Raw genomic sequence first — 19,006 nt, 5'->3', positions numbered from 1 at the left:
TACGTGCGCCAAGTTGCTTCATGTGATTCTTCTTCTCAGCAGCTGACTCTATGAGCCATGCATCATTAAATGTCCATAGAATCTAACAAGGTAGTGGTGTACGAAAGCTTTTGTATGGATGTCCGTGAAATCCAAGGCTTGACATTGTCATATACCAAGAAAAACTAGGTTGAAAATCTCAACAGAGGAGAAGGTTCTGGTGGTTCATTAATTGAAGTTTTACAAGATACCTCACTGGCCTGAGAGTATATATATGATCAATCAAAGTCTTGCATCTTTTCAGGGAAGAAAGTACTGCCCACTACTATATATCTACAGGATGCATGGCTTTTCTCCTCTGAAAAGATGTTGATCTGGACTCTGGAGACCAGTGTGGTTTGATAATGTATTAAGAACTCATGCTAGCTAGTAGATGAGCTCTGCTATATCTAACTAAGTCTATCTAAAAACTTACTATCATGGATACTCCTGGGAAAACAAGTGTGGAAACAAGTAGAATGGTCCTTTTCAAGTTTGTTCGTCGTTGCCTAAGCTTGAAGAGCCTCTTGGGGTTGGGGGTTGGGTGTGGCAGGAGACATTGGCGCGTCTCATATGCACCCAAACCCGGAGATTCTTAGTGGTGTGGGGTCACATGCCTCCCAAGGTCCCTTCACGTGTCTCCTCACTCAGAGCCTCTACTTTGTTGTACCCTCGACTACGCTTTTATACATGCTACTATAATTATTATTTAATTATCGTGATTAGTTTTACTCCTTTTTTCTTTTTCCGGATGTTTTAATCTTATTGTATGTGAGTTTAATTATCAAGCGGTGATTACCAAACACTAAATTGTTGTTGGCATTAAATACCTCTAATATTTGATTGTCACTCATATATAAGAGATGAATTAGAAAAGAGTTTACATACAAACAAACGAAGTTTGTTACTCATCGTTTTCCTCAAATATATATTGTCACTATATCATAACATAGTTGGTTGGACCGCTATCATAAAATAAAATCTCGACGAGAATAATTACAATTTTTAAATCGTTAATATTAATGTTTTTTATTTGATACTTTGCCCCAGCACTCTGGCTCTGCCGCTGCAATTGTGCTGACAAATGGAAAAATTAAAAGCACGAGCATATGTAGGTCTCCTTTTGACGAAACTAGCCTCATTTATATTTTAGGTTTTATTTTGTAAAACATTATAGTCGAACGTAAAGATACGACGTTATAATTTTTTTTAATATTTTTATCTTTAACTTTCTTGTATAGTATTTTTAATAATAAATATTTAATTTTTCGGCATTTTATGTGTATCTATTTTTTTAGTAAAACGCTAACTATTTCAGTGTTCTTTTTTAAATAAAAATACTAATATAATTATCGTTTTGTTTTATTTAGTGCTACAGTAAAATATAACTTTTTTTTAGGGTAAAAATATAAAAACGGGTGTAGTTTGTCCAAAACTCGGCCAGCAAACGGAGAACTTTTCATATAACACCCGTACTTCCAAAATCATTCTGTGTTCCTCACTGAAGCAACTGTTTTAGTTATATGGACGGAAATGTAAGGTGTTATATGTAAATATATTTGGAAACAACTTAAAATAAGAAAGAAGAAACGAATATACAAAGCAAACCCTACACAAAAAGTTAAAAAGAGAGAGAGAGAGAGAGAAAAGGTAATAACCTCCATTCTCCAACACTTAGCATCAACAACCAAAACTAAAATACAAAAAAGAAACAGAAAATATCAGAACTTTCTCGTACAAGAAAAAGAGTTATTTCACATACTAAAAAATAAAAATAAAAAAAATAAAAAAAAACCCAAGATCAACCGTGACCTAGACCTTCTTCTCCTCAAACCGACGCCATTGCCAACGCCGCGAGCTTCTGCAAGTTGAGCTTCACGACGGTGTCTGTAAACATCCTCGTGTCCTCTTCCGAGTTCCCTTCGGGTATATCCACCACGTATGATTCGAGCACGACGCTATAGGCCTTACCGTCCTCCTTCGTGAACTCCGTCACCGAGGTCACCGACCGGTAATTCTTAAGGCGGTGCTCCCCGCCTACCACGCTGAAGCTTAGTATGTGCCGGTCGTCGTCGAGGATCTCGAGGCGCTCGGTGCTGGTCGAGGCGGGGAGCCCGGACACGACGGTGACCTCGCGGACGCTGCCGACCTCGCCGCCGCCGCGGGTGAGCACGCAGTGTTTGATGAAATGCTTGTACCGCTGCGGGTTGCCGAAGCTGCGCACGATAGGCCACACGGCCGACAGCGGCGCGTCGACGCGCTGCGTGACGAGGGACGTACACGTGCGCGGCGACAGCGGGAACGCGTGGTGGGTGCGGATAACCGGATCGAGGTCGCGCAGCTCGGCCTGGGTTAGGCCCTGGAGAGATCTCCGGTAAGCGTCCATGGCGTCCTTTCTCTGTCTCTGTCTTTCGTATGCCGTTAAGGTGTTTGCCGAAATGGCGAGGAGAGCTGTGGAGAGGAGCGATGGGTGGAGGTAGTTGCTTACATGGGTTAGTTTGTTAATTAGTTCTTTATAGGTACAGTGGCGTGCATTTTTAATTTTTATTATTTTTGTCTAGACAGATGTACCCTTTTAGATAGACACATAGATTATGCTATTGCATGGGATGAGAATAGTATTGTGGGACATGGAAATAGGAACCCGATTGAGCCCTAACTGGACTTCAAGAATAGGGGCAGAAATAGACTAGGAAAAACTATATATTCACCTTTTTGAAGTAATAAAGGAAAATTGAAGGTGTAAATTAGTGACAAACATAAAAAAGGCAGGGTGTAGAATATTATTTTCCCTTAAAGAAAAAGGGTTTGGGTGTTTTGGTGATTTCGTGACGAGGACGATGAAGACTAGGGAGTGTTGTCGCCTTCACCGGGATCATGTGAATGTGGCTGAGATTTGAAAGGCTAACTACCTTTTTTACATGGGTTTGTTTGTTATTTAGTACTTTTATGTGGCTTCAGGATAATTTATCCCTAGGTTACTTCTTTGATCGGTCAAAGATCAAGGACGATAAACATGAATAAATAGAGGGATAACTAAGTGGTACATGTAATCTCTTAAAGGTTGACTATTTACCTATGCATGCCTTACAATTGTTGCAATGGAATAGGAATAGGAATAAGAATAAGAACATTGTCATTGAGGATAGATACATTTATGAGGTTTGGAGGACTTTGAAAAGCTATTCCTTTTTGAGAATTTGGATTGGAGGAGAAGACAATAAGGCTAAACGGGAGTGTTGTCGCCTTAACCGTGATCATGTGAATAACTAACTCTTTTGGCTGCCTAATCTCTCACTTCTCAGATTCCTCTCACCTAGCCGTACCTTGGACCTCTGGAGAACCTCTTTGAGGTTCCACACATTAACTTTGGCCATTCTTGTCACCATGTAGCATAACAACCGCAAGGAATGGGACAAAGAGTTGCACATGTATTAGTCATTTACTCTGTACAAATTGATTCTAGATTGTGAAGTAATTTAATTAATTTCAACTAAGAAAGTGACAACTCTGTTGGTTGATTTGGAAGCAAGTGACTGACTTCGAGTGCATGAGCATCACTTGATCCAGCTGGGTTCAACGAACCAATTGCCCTAGAGATTGTGTTTTGACTTATTCTGCAGTGCTTGCTGCGGCTTGTCCCTGCAGCCTTCTTTTCTGTACACTACTGTAATGAATAGCTTAGTATCAGGCTGAATACGAAGAACCTTGTCACTCTCTGCCATCTCTCATAAACACAATTTATTTGGGTATCACGTCAAGTTATTCTAGGCTTGAGTTGCTTTAGCATAAACATCACATACATATTATGAGGAAAATCCTTTACTCGTACGTAAATGAAGCGATTTTAATTTCTTTTTTTTTTTTAATGTGCGCCATGCAATGCCATTAAGCCTTTGGCGTGTCTGAGGAACTTATGTGCACATTGCTTCCTTCTGAGTAAGTTCTTTGTAGTTACTTGGATCCTAATCATACAAAAACTTGAATGATGTGTAATTTTGTCATCACCATTGATACGCTAAAACCATTCAAAAGTTTTATGTGATGTTATAAGAAAGAAGAAATCACAAAGGTATTATTATGTTAGACATGCTTAATACTCTGAAAACAATCACACACACACATTGTAATATCATATATAAAATTGTCGTTAGTTTGCTATATTACATTAGAAGTTGATTTTAGGATCTAATGCCACCTACAAAGTCTCATGTATAAATTAATTTCAACTCGGTCTGTCACCTTGTATAGCCTCACATCAACTTGTGAGGAGAAATAAGCCTCAATGTCTTTCTAAACACTACTGGGAAAATTTCAGCTACTCTTTCTATTGTTGATGATATATCAATTCTGCCTCTCTTTCTTTTATCTCTCATGATAGACTATATAAAGATATCCCACAGTCATTTGTAGCACTCACAAGTTGAAAAGAATATGAAAGTTGCATATACCATACACTAATGAGTTAGATTTTCTTTTCTTTTTTTCTTTAAACAAATGTAACAACACCTGCTAGATTAAATTCATTCTGCATATTTTGCAAATAATACATAATAACTCAAGCACAAGCAGTAGCCACATGAAGCACATTATACTAAGTGCAACCATCACAGCTACACTTCATGTGTCTCAACGAACTTATCTTCTTTGCTTGTATCATGAGCTGAGTTTCTCTTACAGTTAGACCAATACTCATCCACGAGTTTAGAGAAAGCAGAGCTCTTAGTTTCCATTAGCTTAGAAGGCTGGTCATATTCCACAAGCTTTCCTGCAAGTAATAAAAAAGATGATGATGTAAGCTGCAAGTTAATTTCGATTAATTATCGTGACCTTATAAATTTGAACTCTTTTACTTGATCTTATCAAAAGTATGCAACTGTGCGTTGTAAGATATAAGATCGATCTCAGAGGTTTTGAAGGATATTTAGAAAAAAGGACAACATTTGTCGACCATGGATGAGAAAGTATGCCATCCAAAGATCTCTATATCTAGTTACAAATAGTTGATACGTGGCAGAAAGTTCTGTGGTTTATGTTTCGGAGATAGTGAACTTCTTAAGACATCGTAACTTATCTGATGCAAACCATGACCAATAAAAAGAGCCAAAAGGTATTTGTCATATTAGTGAGGTTCTTATCTAACATACCATAAGAAAGGACCATGACCATGTCACTGTCTGTAACTGTTGGAACTCTGTGAGCTATGGTTATCACTGTGCAATTTGAGAATTCTTGTTTGATGATGCTCTGCAGGACAGCATCTGTGGCGGAGTCGATGGATGCAGTTGCTTCATCCAGAACTAGAATTTTGTTCTTGCGCAGGAGAACTCTACCAAGGCAGAAGAGTTGGCGCTGCCCGGCGCTCCAATTCTCACCAGCATCACTCACTACCACATGGAAAGGCAAAGGAAAAGAAAGGTCACTCAATAATATCAGAACTTTCAGACCGCAAGTATGCAACTACTTTCTGATAAAACTCACTTACCTGATGAATCAAGAAGAATAGGTATGTTGCTAATTGTACTATTCAACTGGCACTTCTCTAAGGCCTGCAATTAGAAGTGGAAACAAAATGCATCTTTATCAGTTTACATTTTTATCTAAGGAGAAATACTTTAGCAGCAGCAATCCGAGTACTTGTAAACACATCAAGACTATGTAAATTTCTAGTAGCTTGCAGATATAAGTGAACTGGCTAACCTCCCATATCTCTTGGTCAGTGTGCAGGCCGAGAGGATCCAAGTTACTCCGAACTGTTCCCCTGAAAAGAGTTGGCTCCTGAGGAATAATACTCAGCTTTGTCCTCAGGTCCTTCAGGCCTATGGAACATATGTCAAGATTATCAACAAGAATCCTCCCACCCGCAGGATCTATGAGACGAAATAGAGAACTAATAAGAGTTGATTTCCCACTTCCAGTCCTTCCAACAACACCAATCTTATTTCCTCCCATAAAAGTGCAAGTGATCCCTTTGAGAACAAGGGGCGCATTCTGCCGGTATTTTACCTGATGACCAGCAAAATTTAACATGAGCATTATTTGCTTTCTTTCATTTTGTCATTTTTGGACAAGAAGTAGTTGAAAGTCCTCACCTTCAAATCTTGCAAATCTATCCTTCCTTCAGATGGCCATGAAGGTGGAGGCCTACTTTCTGGTATAGTAGCTGGAGGCTCTGATGGAATATGCATGAACTGTTTGATTCGCTCCACTGAAATGATGTAGTTCTCTAAGGTGGAGTAATACCGTGTTAGAAATGATTGGGCTGAAGAGAGGGTTAAAGCATAGGAGAGACAAAGACCAGCGAATCCTGAAACAGATCAAGCAGATGAGATAATCACACTTCAGAAGAATAACAGCATCAACAGAATGACACCAATTAACATATAGACCAGCAGTATCATCATATTACCTGATGTAATAACTCCCTGAGGAAGGAAAATAAGGGAAAGAGCTGAAATAAGTACAGTCAAGATTTGGAGTGCTTCTACTCTTAAAAGCACCCACTCCAGTGCAGCAATGGTGTGGAGGAACAATTTTGCATCGGTGTCGATGAGCTGGAGGTTGGTACGTATGAATCTTTCTGTCACTGCAAAAGCTCTTATGCTTACCACTCCAAGCATGGACTCTGCTGCATAGTTCATTACCGGTGCTTTCGTCGTTCCATTGATTCTTACTAGCTCTCTTGCAGAGGCTACATAGTACCCCTTCAAAATTGAAATTTGTTTATCATCAACACGTGTTACATATTAATGCTATCTAGTTCAGCAGTGTTGTAGGAAACTCAGAAGTGGTATCTGACGTAGTATGGTAGTCACCTGAATATATAGCATCACTATCGTTACTGGAACTGCTACGATTAAGACTTGCCAAGTTACAGTGGCCATGACTATTATGATTAAAATAACCTCAAGTCCACCAGCCAGAGTGAAAGCAATGGAGTAAGGTATTTCGAAGTCCAAAATGCTCATATCTGAAGATGCCTGTGCAGAGAAAATTAAACATGGCTTGTCAACATGAACCACATTACTCTTAACAAAATAAAAACCCATGCACTGTTAAGCTCTAAGTTTTAAGCATCTCTAGAATGTCTAATGTGCAGCTAATACGTACTATGAATAACAAAATCTTACTCTGGTTAATATCCTTCCTACAGGGGTTGAATCAAAAAATAACATGGGAGCCTTGAATACTGAGTCCATGAGTCCAGAGAAGAATGTCTTTGAGGCCTTCAGTCCAAGATAGGCTGCAAACAAACTCCTAAGATATGAAAAGAAGCAGCTAATGACTGAAAGTGCTGCATAAACTCCAACCAGAGTTCCACTGCCAATGTGATGCATCTGAACAGCTATGGCCAACCAATACGTTGACAAGCTTTGAAGAACAAGAGCAGCAACCTGAACAAAGATGACCAAAGAAAAAAGAAGTGAACCCTTTGAAACATGAAGATAATTTTTATAAGGCTTCCATCCAAGATCTCCTATTTCCCTTTCTTCGTCTTCCGTGAGCTGGATTGCTGAAAGGCCATCAGCGGAAATCTCTTCGCTGCTGTTCTGCTTTAGACGCTGCAGCTCACTAGATTCGAAATTGTTCTCCAGCATTCTTTGCCCTGTTACTCTGTTTTCATGTTTCACTGAATCTAATGTTATGATCGAAGAATGATGAGCATTAACTAGCTGCTCGAATGCCGCCCCGGACTTCTGAAGTTCTTCATATTTTCCTGCTTGAGTAATTTGTCCATTTTCCATGACCTGGGGAGGCAAGCATTCAGTTTGTTTTAACATCCAACATTTTGTTAAGAATATATATATGTGTGTGTGTGTGTGTGTATATATATATGAATTCTCCTTACCAGAATCCTATCAGTTTCAGCCAGGAACTCAATTTGATGAGTCACAAGAATTACAGTCTTGGTTCTCAGAGCAGCCATGACACAATCCTGCAAGTACATTTTATTCAACGTTAACTAAAACAGATAAATATCCAAAAGATAGATTTCCCATTGAATTTTTCTTACGTAAAAAAGGATTGCAGCAGTGTGTGCATCAACTGCACTGAAGGGGTCATCCAGGAGATACGTGTCTGCATCATTGTAGACTGCTCTAGCAAGTTGAATCCTTTGCTTCTGTCCACCACTCATGTTTAACCCTCTCTGACCTATCTCAGTAAGGTCACCATGATCGAAGTTTTCGATATCCTTGTCTAGGGCACATGATTTGATGACCCTCTCATATAGTGCCTTGTTGAAGGGCTTTCCGAAGAGGATATTGTCGCGAATTGTCCCACTTTGGATCCAGGAAGTTTGTGAAACATATGCAACAGAACCAAAGACCTCGACCTAAAATGAACAAGTAATTCATAACAATGTTATCCAAAAATTTACTGAAGTCTAATATTAAATAGTGTTTCATTGTGTAGTAACTTACTGATCCTGAGGTTTTAGGTATCTCCCCAAGTAAAGCATATAACAGTGATGATTTTCCAGCACCAACAGGTCCACATATAGCTATCTTTTGTCCTCTGAGCATCTTCAAATTAATATTCCTCAATGTTGGAGCACCCTCACTTTGGTTCCAATTAAAACTACCGTCTTGTACTACAACACTAAGATCTGAATTCTGTGAAGTTATCTTCGTAACATCCTCTTCTTTAATCTCATCTTCTAATAGGAATACCGCGATGCGATCTAATGATACCTTGATTTGGATCATCATTGAAAGGACTTCAGGCAGCATTCTAACTGGGTCTGACATAACTCTTAAGGTTGCTAGGAGCGTAAAAATGGTAGTAGCATTTAGAGGAGCACTTCTCATGGCTGCTGTTCCAGCAAGAATTACTGCTGATACAATAGTGGGAGACATCCAATATAGAGCAGTTCCATAGGCCTTTTTAAGTTCAGTTTGTGCCAGCCATTTAAACTCTAAATCTCTGAGAGACGCAATTGTTGTCCTAAACATCTCTTCCCATGACTGTAACTTAATGATCTTCATATTGTTTAAGACTTCAGATGTAGCCCTTAGTCTTTCATCTTGAGCAACCATGAACTTAAATTGGTAGCCCTGCAGCACCTTTGCGAACGGGACATTGAGAAACCCGCAAATGATCAGAGGGACTAGACCAGGAAGAGCTCCCAAACCGACGATCCAAAAGAGTATGGCTACAGAAAAGATGAGCTGAAGTGGTTGAGTCCATGCCAAGTGAAACCAGTAAGGGAAATCACCAAGCTTATAGGCATCAACTGCAATGTAATTGGTGATTTCGCCGGTAGAATGATTCTTCCTTCCATGACTAGATAGTTTTAGCTGCTTCTGAAATATAGCTGCCATTAGAGCCGATCTCATTCTCATACCGCACCTCCTTGATCCAAAAAACCAATGCCTCTGTGATAAGGAATCAGCAAGCTTTATAACAACGAAGCAAACTATTAAGAAGAGGCCTATTTGGATATTTCTCTCCTCATGATAAGAATACAATACAAATGAATAAAGCAACAATGGAGATGCAGAGTAGCAGGCTGTTTTCATTAATGCATAAAGCCCAGTCGACAACAACTCATTCAAGTAACACTTGCCCAATATGAAAACTAACGATATATTACTACTATCTTTATCCTGTCTCTGAAGATTCCATTCCTTTAAAAACTTTTCAGAGGCTTGCAGTGCTCCATCTTCTGAATCTAACTCTGGGATGTCATTGAGGGCTAACGGTTTCGAGTAGCCTAAACGGAGTAAAGGACTCATCCACGAAAGCGTCAACCGACTAAGTAGTCCAGCTCTGTACAATTCCGCGACATTGTTTGCACATTTGTTGATCAAGAATGGCTGAGACAAGCTATCATATGAAGCATCTTGATGGATATTCGATCTAGTTATGTAACTTAGTGTGCAGTATACAAGTAGAAAGTTTGTAGGCCATGATACCATCTCTAGGATTCCAAGTTTGTGAGCTCTCACAAGAACTTTCAAATTGTATGCAGAAATAAAGATTGAAAATAAAGTCCACCAGAGCATAGCTATAGCTTTTACCCATTTGGATGAGTTAATGCTCAAGGAAACACTAAGAACTATCCAAATCATGCCTCTGAAAAGGAATACCAGCAACTCCCCCGGTCTTTCCTTACTGCTAGATAGATTAAGCAATCCAGAACTGATGTATGCAATGCCAACTGCTGCAGAACATATCGAAACAGCTTCGAAATCCCAGCGTGGATGCCTGATACAATTCGGATATTGCTTTCTGAAGCAAGCTGACAGCACACAAAAACTGTAAATAACGAGGAAGATGAGATTGGCAAAATCTATCAGATTTCTCTGACAATATGCTGATCCCAAGGAGAACTCTGACCCACATAGTGGATGAAACCAACCTCCTGCAATCCAAGAGAAGTTCAAAGTAGTACCAAGAAGTGCAGAAAAATCTATAGACATGCTGGAAACAATAACAAGCTCAAACTGAGAAGTGAACAGAAGACTAAATGGTTACAGAGAAATAAAGAAAAGAGCACCGAAAGGGGAATGTTACATAGTACCAAGAGAAGCCATTTTTGGAGATTAATTCTGGCCAATATTTCTATGTCCTTCCTTCTGCAATAAGTGTTTTATATAGCACTTGGGACAATGGAGATCAGAGATGGCATGTGGAGAAAGTAAAGAAAAGATCAAAGAAGAAAATGTATTTGATCAAAATAATAACCAGCAGATGGACTACAGAGTAGTTTGTCTTATCTGCTTTCGAGTGAACCGTATCAGACAAGGACTTTTCATTAAAATAAATTATACTCGGACAATTCTTTCTTTTTCTGTGACCAAAAGATCAATATATATTTGGATATATGAAGAAGGCTGCATTATATCTGTCACCCTCAACGAGAAATATAAATTGGGACATGTGTTCTAAATTGTAATTTATTGATATGGTTATTTTTTTTTCATTCGCTGGTTAATATGTTTGCCTTTCTAATCTTATTTAACTAATTTAAGTTTTATATATATATATATGAAATTTTCTCATTAAAAATGATACATTGTAAAGTGCATCTACACATATTAATAAAAATTAGTTTTTAATTTATCGATTCTGTAAAATATTATTTTCAAGGGCTATTGACTCACATGCTGCATCTTGACGTCTATTCTTATTAAGTACAAATATATTCTCTCAACTTTTAATGAGAAAAAATGAGAGAAAATACCCCCCCAAAAAATTTTGTTTAAATTAATCCCTCATTTAACATTCTTTAAAAACATAAAACCAAACGGCATATAAATATACTCTTGCTGAGTGCATTAAATATCCTCTTGGATATGCATAGATTGGGTGCAGCTGTGGACGTTCCGTTTAGTAAAGATAAGACAATTTATCTTATCTTAGAAATGATGTCACCTAGATAAGACAACGGCAGTAGTTTGGATCTCCCAAATTGTATGGTGCTTAAGATTGAAAAGATTAAAGAAAAAAGAGTCCATTTCCTATGTATGGAATATGTTCTCACTTATTCCATTCACAAAGCTCAACTTGTAGTGAAGAAGAGTCATTTTACAGCACAATGAATAATAATCTTATACATAAGAAGACATCCCCTTTTTACATGGATATATGGAATATGAAAGTGTTATTAAAAATATTTTGTAAGTAGTTGTGACACAACTAATGTTAGTTGGGAAATTTTAATGAAGCTGGATACTGTGCATATTCTAGTTAAGAAGAAAACTATAAATCGATCTTAAATTTCTACCGGTCTGCCTTCATCTATTATGAAAAAAAAAATCTCTATCTTAAATTTAATATTCTAGCTACTCTTTATTTTTTTTTACCTTTTCTAATTCATCCTTCTATCTCTACCTCATCCAAATTCTCTTATTCCAATCATAGAAAATAATTGAGATTGATAACAATAATAATAATAATAATAGTAGTACTCTTCAGCATCATAACTAGGACCCTCTGATGCCCATGCCTCCCTTGATTGTAATTCTCTGGGACACACCATGATTTGAATTGTTCTTGTCATGATTCACATTGTGAACAGCGTAAAATTATTGAAAACTTTTATTTCAGAGGATTTAGATTAGGAAATTACTGATAGAGTTTGTAGTTCATTTCTTTGGTAATTTTTTGTTTTTGTCTTAAATTTTCTTTGATGACTATATATGTAATTTCTAACATTTTCTTCTTAATAAGCTGAGGCTCTATTAGTCTATGACATACTAAAGACATAATAGTGTATCATTGGATTAATTATTTCATAATGTGAAAAGAAAAGAAAAGAAAAGAATCCCTCTCACTTGTTTCCATTTATCTTCTCAATATATTTTTAAGCATCGATAGATAGATATGATTCCATTTGTCCTCTCTTCTTGGGGTTTGGGAGGGCTGCATGATAAGTAAGCAAGCTAGAAATGAAAAGAACAAGTCAATGGTCTTCCAGAAATGTCACCTAAAATTAAAAGGAGGAAAAAAAAAGAAAGGAGAACAATCTTCATTGGTAAATTAGACTCAGTTGCAAGACTTTTAACTTATTAGCACTCTGGAATGCAATCCAATTTTGGATCCACATGAGAAAAGATTGAGTTTGCTTGCCTTGAAATGCTCAATTCATCTTATCACCACTGCATACATTTCTCTAGAAATCAATATGGCTTATCATTTTCCTCAGGCCACAGCAAAACCCTAAACCCTAAAAAAAAATTTATTAGAAAAGCTTAATTTGTCAGACGAATTAATTTTATATCATCTTTTTAATATAATTGGGCCCAAAATTAGCTTCATGTCTATAGTGGTGTCTCTTTTGATAGCATCCTCTCTGATGGCCAAGAAAATGGCCATACTCTTATCCTTCAATTGCTTATAGGATGGGCCAAATTTTCCATATGCCCAATTTTATTGGGCCTTCTCTTTAGCTAGTCTTCTTTGGATAACCATACGTTGTTACATCACCCAAATTAGAGGTGACCTCTTACCAACCTTAGTAGATTGCTTTTGATAACTTGCAGGCAACAACCAACCAACTTTAATAGAGTTTGTTGGTGAGGCAGCAGCTGGATTCTAACCCTGTATAATTAGAATTAGGTGGTGCTTTAGGGATAGGCTCAACCATTTGGCTGCTCCGTTGATGGCTTTATAGTACTGTAGCTTAGAGAAATTCTATTAGTTCGGAACAATAGCTTAGCGACGCACACTTAAAATCTAAACTAAATGATTTAGTATGCCGGCTTCAATTTAATAGGGCCTAAATATTTCTGTATCTATTTGTCTAATAAATATTTAGCTATCGAACTCTTAAATAATCTTTTAAAAAAAGTAAAAACCTTGAGGCAACGTTACGTTTTAATCACTAGCTAACCTCTATGATTAAATATTTGCAATGCAATCCCACTGTCACACAAGGATCAATAGGAATTTGACACTAATATTTGCCATTGGCAGGTACTTTGTGGAAATTGACTTTAGTATGATCCCTATTTTTAATCTCCAGGTTGCATAAGATAAACATTTTTGGTATGATTAAACGTCCCTCGTTGGGTCAAATAGTAGGCAGTATTGACACACTCGTCTAAATCAAAGGGATTTGTTTAAGGCCATGCAATTAATGATCCCAAAAGCCCCCTATATTCTATAGTTTCATACTTGGATTTCCTATAAGGTTTCTAACCAAACTCGCTTTGTTTGGCCAATGGATTAGGAAAATACTGATGACGTATAGGTGAGGCTTTTATCCTGCATTTATGAGGGTATTATCTTATATTCTTCAGTAATCTAGGATCAAAAATTAATTTATAATTATCTTATTAAGAAAGGAGATACAAGGAAAAAGTGGTGGAGATTTCAGTAAAAAATAGTCTTACCGCCGTTAGATAGTTAAAAAGACTCATGTTATATGAATATTTTCGAGCTCGAATCTAACAGTTTAACTATAACATCATAAAATTTCTATCTCTCTCTGTGTAAAAATTAAAAATTAAAAATCTTAAAACGCTAAGAATGTTAGAACTATAAAAGTAGGTCCAAAGTCCAAATAGCTTCTACTTTAGTGGCTAGTAAAGGCTTGTTTTAGGACTCCAGAAGAGCTGGGAGAGAAGTAGATCTAAAGTCCCATTCTATCTACACTTGAAATGGATTGCAAACTGGCAATGGTACTATATGCCATTTTTCTTCTCCTACGGATGGTGAAAGAATTACATGCAAATATTCCACAAGGACTTCTTGGCTTATCCTATTAATCATCAAAGCTAGACATGGTATTAATCTATTTTTTCACCTTTCTCCATTATGCCTCATTCCCAACTACATGTTAATAGATCAAGACAAATTGGTAGAGAGATTAGACTTTCTTTCCCTAACGAATTGAAGTAGGTGACAGATGAGCATCATGACTAGTCTTCAGTCGTTTTTTCCCATATACATGGATTGACAAGGAAAGAAGGTTAGATCTTTAGTAAAAGAAAAGTAGATGAACAGGCATCCAGATTTGCTCAATTTTTGCACTTTCTAAGTTCTAGTAATATGCTTGCTTAGTGCTATTCTGGTGTTCTTGTTACATTAATGCCTGTTTCTTTCTTGAAACTGACACCCAGCCCTCCATCAGTTGCCATGGTATTAAAAAGAAGTGTGGTGATATAGAAGGATTCAAAGTGTCTCCACAACCAACTTGTGTAACATTTAAGTCTAAATTATTTGGAATGCTGTGTGCCATGTCTCTGTTCCTGTGTGCCTCTTTTGAAGAGAGCATGTGTTAGTTATTAGTCTTCAGCATTATTGAATGGAATGGCATGAGGATGAGGGTGACCTATTTGTAATTCTACTGGCTGAAACTATTGACTTTGAATGAGTCTGAAAAATGGTACTTAATTTCCATTGAGCCGAACCAATCGAGATGCGATCACCTTAACCGAAAACCCTTCGACGATGAATGATTTTAACTTTGCTCCTTCCTTAAGCAAACTATTTGTTGAGACTTTGCCTACATTGGTCATCTGTGTATAAAAGTGCAGAAGTCCTTATCATGGAAGATTAAAGATAGTTTTTTTTTTTTTGGTTCCCAAATTAATTGAATGCGATTGAGCTCAAATGTTATCTAGCATGTAAGAATGTTTTAATCCTCGCAGTGAAAGGTGCACTTACATTTACCAACAAAAGAAGCCTAATATTCTCTAATGCCCTCTTGGATTCAACTGCTTTGTTTCCTCTGCAACTGATCACCAAAACTTTTTATCCCACCAGCCTTTTTCTTTGGATTTGAAGGTCTTCCCTACCATTCCATCATTTCAACTAGTGGTGGCTTATCAGGAATGTGAGTTTGAAAGTGATAGGATTTTTCTTTTTTTAATACAGGAACCATTAGTAAACAGAATTAATAGTCTCTTAGATGAAATTAAAAATACAAATCAGAGTATGTAATACAGAAAGAAAAAAAAAAGACTGTGTGTGAAGGTCAAGGAATTAAATGAGAGTTTATTTATTTTAATCAGCAGTTAAGATGGTATCATCTCTCTTACCTTTCCATGAAATGAAATAGATAATGGTTACCACCAAGGGTGATTGCCATCTCCTGCAGCTGAACTTTATTATTATTATTCTTAATCAGTTGGTGGATGTTGAGAAGCAATTCACTTGCAATTAATCTTAGATAACATAAGGAGAGGCCTATAAGCAGCTCACTTGGGCAAAAAAGAAGACCCAACTCAACACAATAATCTAATTAGGCACTTAAAAAAAAGGTGGCAATATGCAACCAAGTCAATCAAAGTGATCGTCTCAGTTGCATTCAATTCTTCTTTATTTAGAAAGAAAGATTCTTAACAACGAAAAAGAGACGAGAATGAAAGCAAAGTGGAGGTGTTGTAGCACAAGAAATACTCGTCGGAAAACCCTCAACTTGGCATTACCATCCATGGCACTGCAGAATTAATTAACCAAAGTGAGAGAATCTATCCATAAAATCTTTAGTTCCATTTAGATTTTTCTTTTAATGAGTTAATGGATCAAGTTAGTTTAGGCAAAAGAAAAGTACATCTCAACTTTCTGCCTTTTGATATTCTCAGATTTCGATATCCTTTTATATGCTTGCTTGTAGGTAAAATTTTATTAAAAATAATAATAATAATATTTTCCTTTCTCATCTATCATTCTTCTGGTTTGGTCAATGATGTTTTGTCGTTGTAGAACTAATTAAAGTCAAAATTTGTCATAAGAATTTCTTCATCTTTCTCTTTGTTTTGTATTGCTTGTTTGAATTAATTATTATATCATACATTTCAAATAAGTAGATAAAAGAGTTGAAAGATATAATAATCTGTTTTTAAGATTTTTCTAGTGGCGTATCAAAATTTTACATCCGCCAAACTTGAAAAGTTTTCTTATTGTTTAGATCGTTATCTTTATTTTGCAAGAACTTCCAACTACCAACCTTCACCTAAATAGGTAAATGGAGAAACATCTCATGCTTCGATATCCACAGAAAACATTATTCCTTTTGCCAATACTAGCATCCAACTTGCAGAATCTCCAAGATCGAGATGTAATATAAGTAGGACCGCATAAATGCACACCGTGTACGAACAAAAGCAAAATCATGTACTGTCTCTGGTGGCAAAACTTACGATAGATATAGAATCTCACACACAAGTATAATTATTCTTGGGTCGTCTCATAAAACTCCATTCCATCTTGAGACTATTAGATTTCTTCTCTCTCTCTTTCTATCTCTCTCTCTCTCTCTCTCTCTCTCTCTCTCTCTCTCTCTTTTATCTCTCTAGAGTTTGATTTGTAGGAATTGAGAATGGTTAGGAAATGTTCTCATTGTGGAAACATTGGACACAACTCAAGGACTTGCAGTTTCCCAAGAAATCCAGAAGGTGGTGGTGGTAAGTTGAGGCTTTTTGGGGTGCAGCTTCAGGTAGGAGCACCTATGACGAAATGTTCTAGTATGGAGTGCTTGACCTCTTCTTCTTCCTCTTCTTCTCTTTCATCATCTTCTTCTTCACTTGCTTCGATAGAAGAAGCAACTGACAAGATCTCTAATGGCTATATCTCTGATTGTCTCATTGGCAGAGCACAAGAGAGGAAGAAGGGTGAGTCTCTTACTTTTTAATTAGATTGTGTCCTAGGAATTTTTGTATTGCTATTTAATCTTCTAATGAGGATATTCTGTTGCTAAGTTTAACACATGTAGATGTAGAACAAAAAACAAAAAGTACTTAATTGATTTATTAGTGTCCTTCACCATAGGTTTCGATTGCTGAATTTTATGTCATGATATTAAATTTGATGATTCTGGAATCATTTGCAGGAGTTCCATGGAGTGAGGAAGAACACAGGACATTCCTATCTGGCCTTGAGAAACTTGGAAGAGGAGATTGGAGAGGGATCTCAAGGAAATTTGTGACCACAAGAACTCCAACACAAGTGGCCAGCCATGCTCAGAAGTACTTTCTTAGGCAAACCAGCATTAAGCAAAAGAAACGTCGATCTAGTCTTTTTGATGTGGTAAGTATCAAGTGATCTCAATGACCACTGAACTTAATGTTCAGAGGAATTATTCAATCTCTTTTTTTATTTTAATATTCTTTTTTCTTCAGGTTGCAGGTAGTCATGAGAAGGCAATTCAGATTACTGGAAGTTCTGAGCTAAAACATCAGTACTCCGAACAGCAATTTTCTTTGCTGACACTTAGTAAAAATTCCAGTTTAATCTGTGATCATAATCCGTCTGAAAAGAAGACTAACTCATCACTTAGTCTTATAGCACAGTCGGCTTCATTCATGGCAAAGCCTGGTGTTCATTTCCAACCACCGGATCTAGAGCTTACGATTGCACCCGCAAGGGCATCGGATCGAAATATGCCGTCTCCGAGTAGCTATTATTTAGGATCGATTAGAGTCACTTGACTGGTTGGAAGCTGTCAAGCTTTCAAGAAGAATATGGCTCAAATTGGCAAACTTTTAATCCTTTATGCAGTTGATGCTTTCTCATGCGTATGGTCATGCATGTATCGCAATGAAATAAAAGTGCTTACGATGCACTTAATTAGAGTGTTCAGTACTGTTGGATATGTCATAGCAGAAGTGGAATATCCTCATCATGGGTAATGGAATTTAATGAAGGTGAAAGGTGAGCTCATTTCAGAGCACTAGATATGAGAAGGACAAGCATGATACTGCAATGCATGATTCTCCATTGCCATGACCCACCACCCCCTGTTTGGAATAAAGCAAGATCGATATGTAGACCAACTTAGTTGCATGAACCGCAAAAGTGCCTATCTAATCTCAGACAAATTCCTCTTCAATGGAGATCTTTCAGAGGTTGCATCTCTTTCCATTTCTGTGGCTAAAGAGTTGGTCCAATCTCCTGCTAATACTGCGTCATATAACAGTTATTTAGGCATCTTTGTGCAGTCCGCGACAACTTGTGGGGCAGCATTTGTTGCAGTGTCAATTTGTTCCTTTTTCTTTCTGAAAGGGAGCAATGTAACATGAACCTCTGAAATATTTCTCAAGCGACGAAACAGAATTGCCCAAATCTTCACTTGGGCCAGCATCCCCAAGTTGATTGGCAAGTGTAATTTCTTGCAGCATTTGCTGAATATAATAGTTTATTGCAAATCATTGTGTTAGTAGAGTTTTATCTATGGTTATTGATTCAGAACAATTTCTCCTGATGTTTAGACTGCACCAACCTCTTAAATCCCGTTCTCCTCTCCATGAGAATTTTCCTTATCTCCTTACCAAGATACTTAGTTACCTTGCTCAGCCTCCTCACCACCACCTCCACTCCTGGCTCCTGGCCAAACCCTTCACTATTCTCCAAATGATTCACCTGGTTTCAGTTACTTCTACCCTCCCTTCTCACTGCTTGGTCCCAAAGCACCGGTCCAGAAGCCCTCCTTCTTTCAGTGCTACAGGTTTCCCCCGAGACTCCTTTCCTTTCTCTACCTGTCATGACCTCCATCGAGGAGGAACTCATAAAGAAATTTACAGAATTTCTCATGGGA

At 37.4% G+C, this 19,006-nt stretch overlaps 3 protein-coding genes across 3 annotated transcripts; 1 reads left to right on the top strand and 2 right to left on the bottom strand.

Annotated features, from left to right (window-relative positions):
• Window positions 1–1,618: 1,618 nt before the first annotated feature.
• Window positions 1,619–3,492, bottom strand: LOC140765515 (abscisic acid receptor PYL2). The gene has a single exon (XM_073104645.1). It carries the CDS (start codon window positions 2,402–2,404, stop codon window positions 1,847–1,849), a length of 558 nt encoding a protein of 185 aa, XP_072960746.1. The 5' UTR covers window positions 2,405–3,492; the 3' UTR covers window positions 1,619–1,846.
• A 974-nt stretch (window positions 3,493–4,466) lies between these two features.
• LOC140764930 (ABC transporter C family member 8-like) lies at window positions 4,467–10,702 on the bottom strand. The gene is made up of 12 exons (XM_073103797.1): window positions 10,544–10,702; window positions 8,442–10,384; window positions 8,033–8,353; window positions 7,868–7,954; window positions 7,149–7,766; window positions 6,834–6,998; window positions 6,428–6,722; window positions 6,111–6,325; window positions 5,719–6,024; window positions 5,504–5,567; window positions 5,166–5,405; window positions 4,467–4,786 (listed from the first exon to the last, which is right to left on the bottom strand). Exons 1-12 carry the CDS (start codon window positions 10,554–10,556, stop codon window positions 4,632–4,634), a joined length of 4,422 nt encoding a protein of 1,473 aa, XP_072959898.1. The 5' UTR covers window positions 10,557–10,702; the 3' UTR covers window positions 4,467–4,631.
• A 5,809-nt stretch (window positions 10,703–16,511) lies between these two features.
• Window positions 16,512–18,154, top strand: LOC140765364 (transcription factor MYBS3-like). Its single transcript, XM_073104415.1, has 3 exons — window positions 16,512–17,084; window positions 17,303–17,499; window positions 17,592–18,154. Exons 1-3 carry the CDS (start codon window positions 16,793–16,795, stop codon window positions 17,898–17,900), a joined length of 798 nt encoding a protein of 265 aa, XP_072960516.1. The 5' UTR covers window positions 16,512–16,792; the 3' UTR covers window positions 17,901–18,154.
• Window positions 18,155–19,006: the final 852 nt, after the last annotated feature.

This window comes from Typha angustifolia, chromosome 8 (assembly GCF_048772165.1).
Source record: "Typha angustifolia cultivar Huaian chromosome 8, ASM4877216v1, whole genome shotgun sequence".
In the NCBI taxonomy this organism is placed as follows: Eukaryota; Viridiplantae; Streptophyta; class Magnoliopsida; order Poales; family Typhaceae; genus Typha; species Typha angustifolia.
This window is presented reverse-complemented; position numbering and strand designations above follow the sequence as displayed.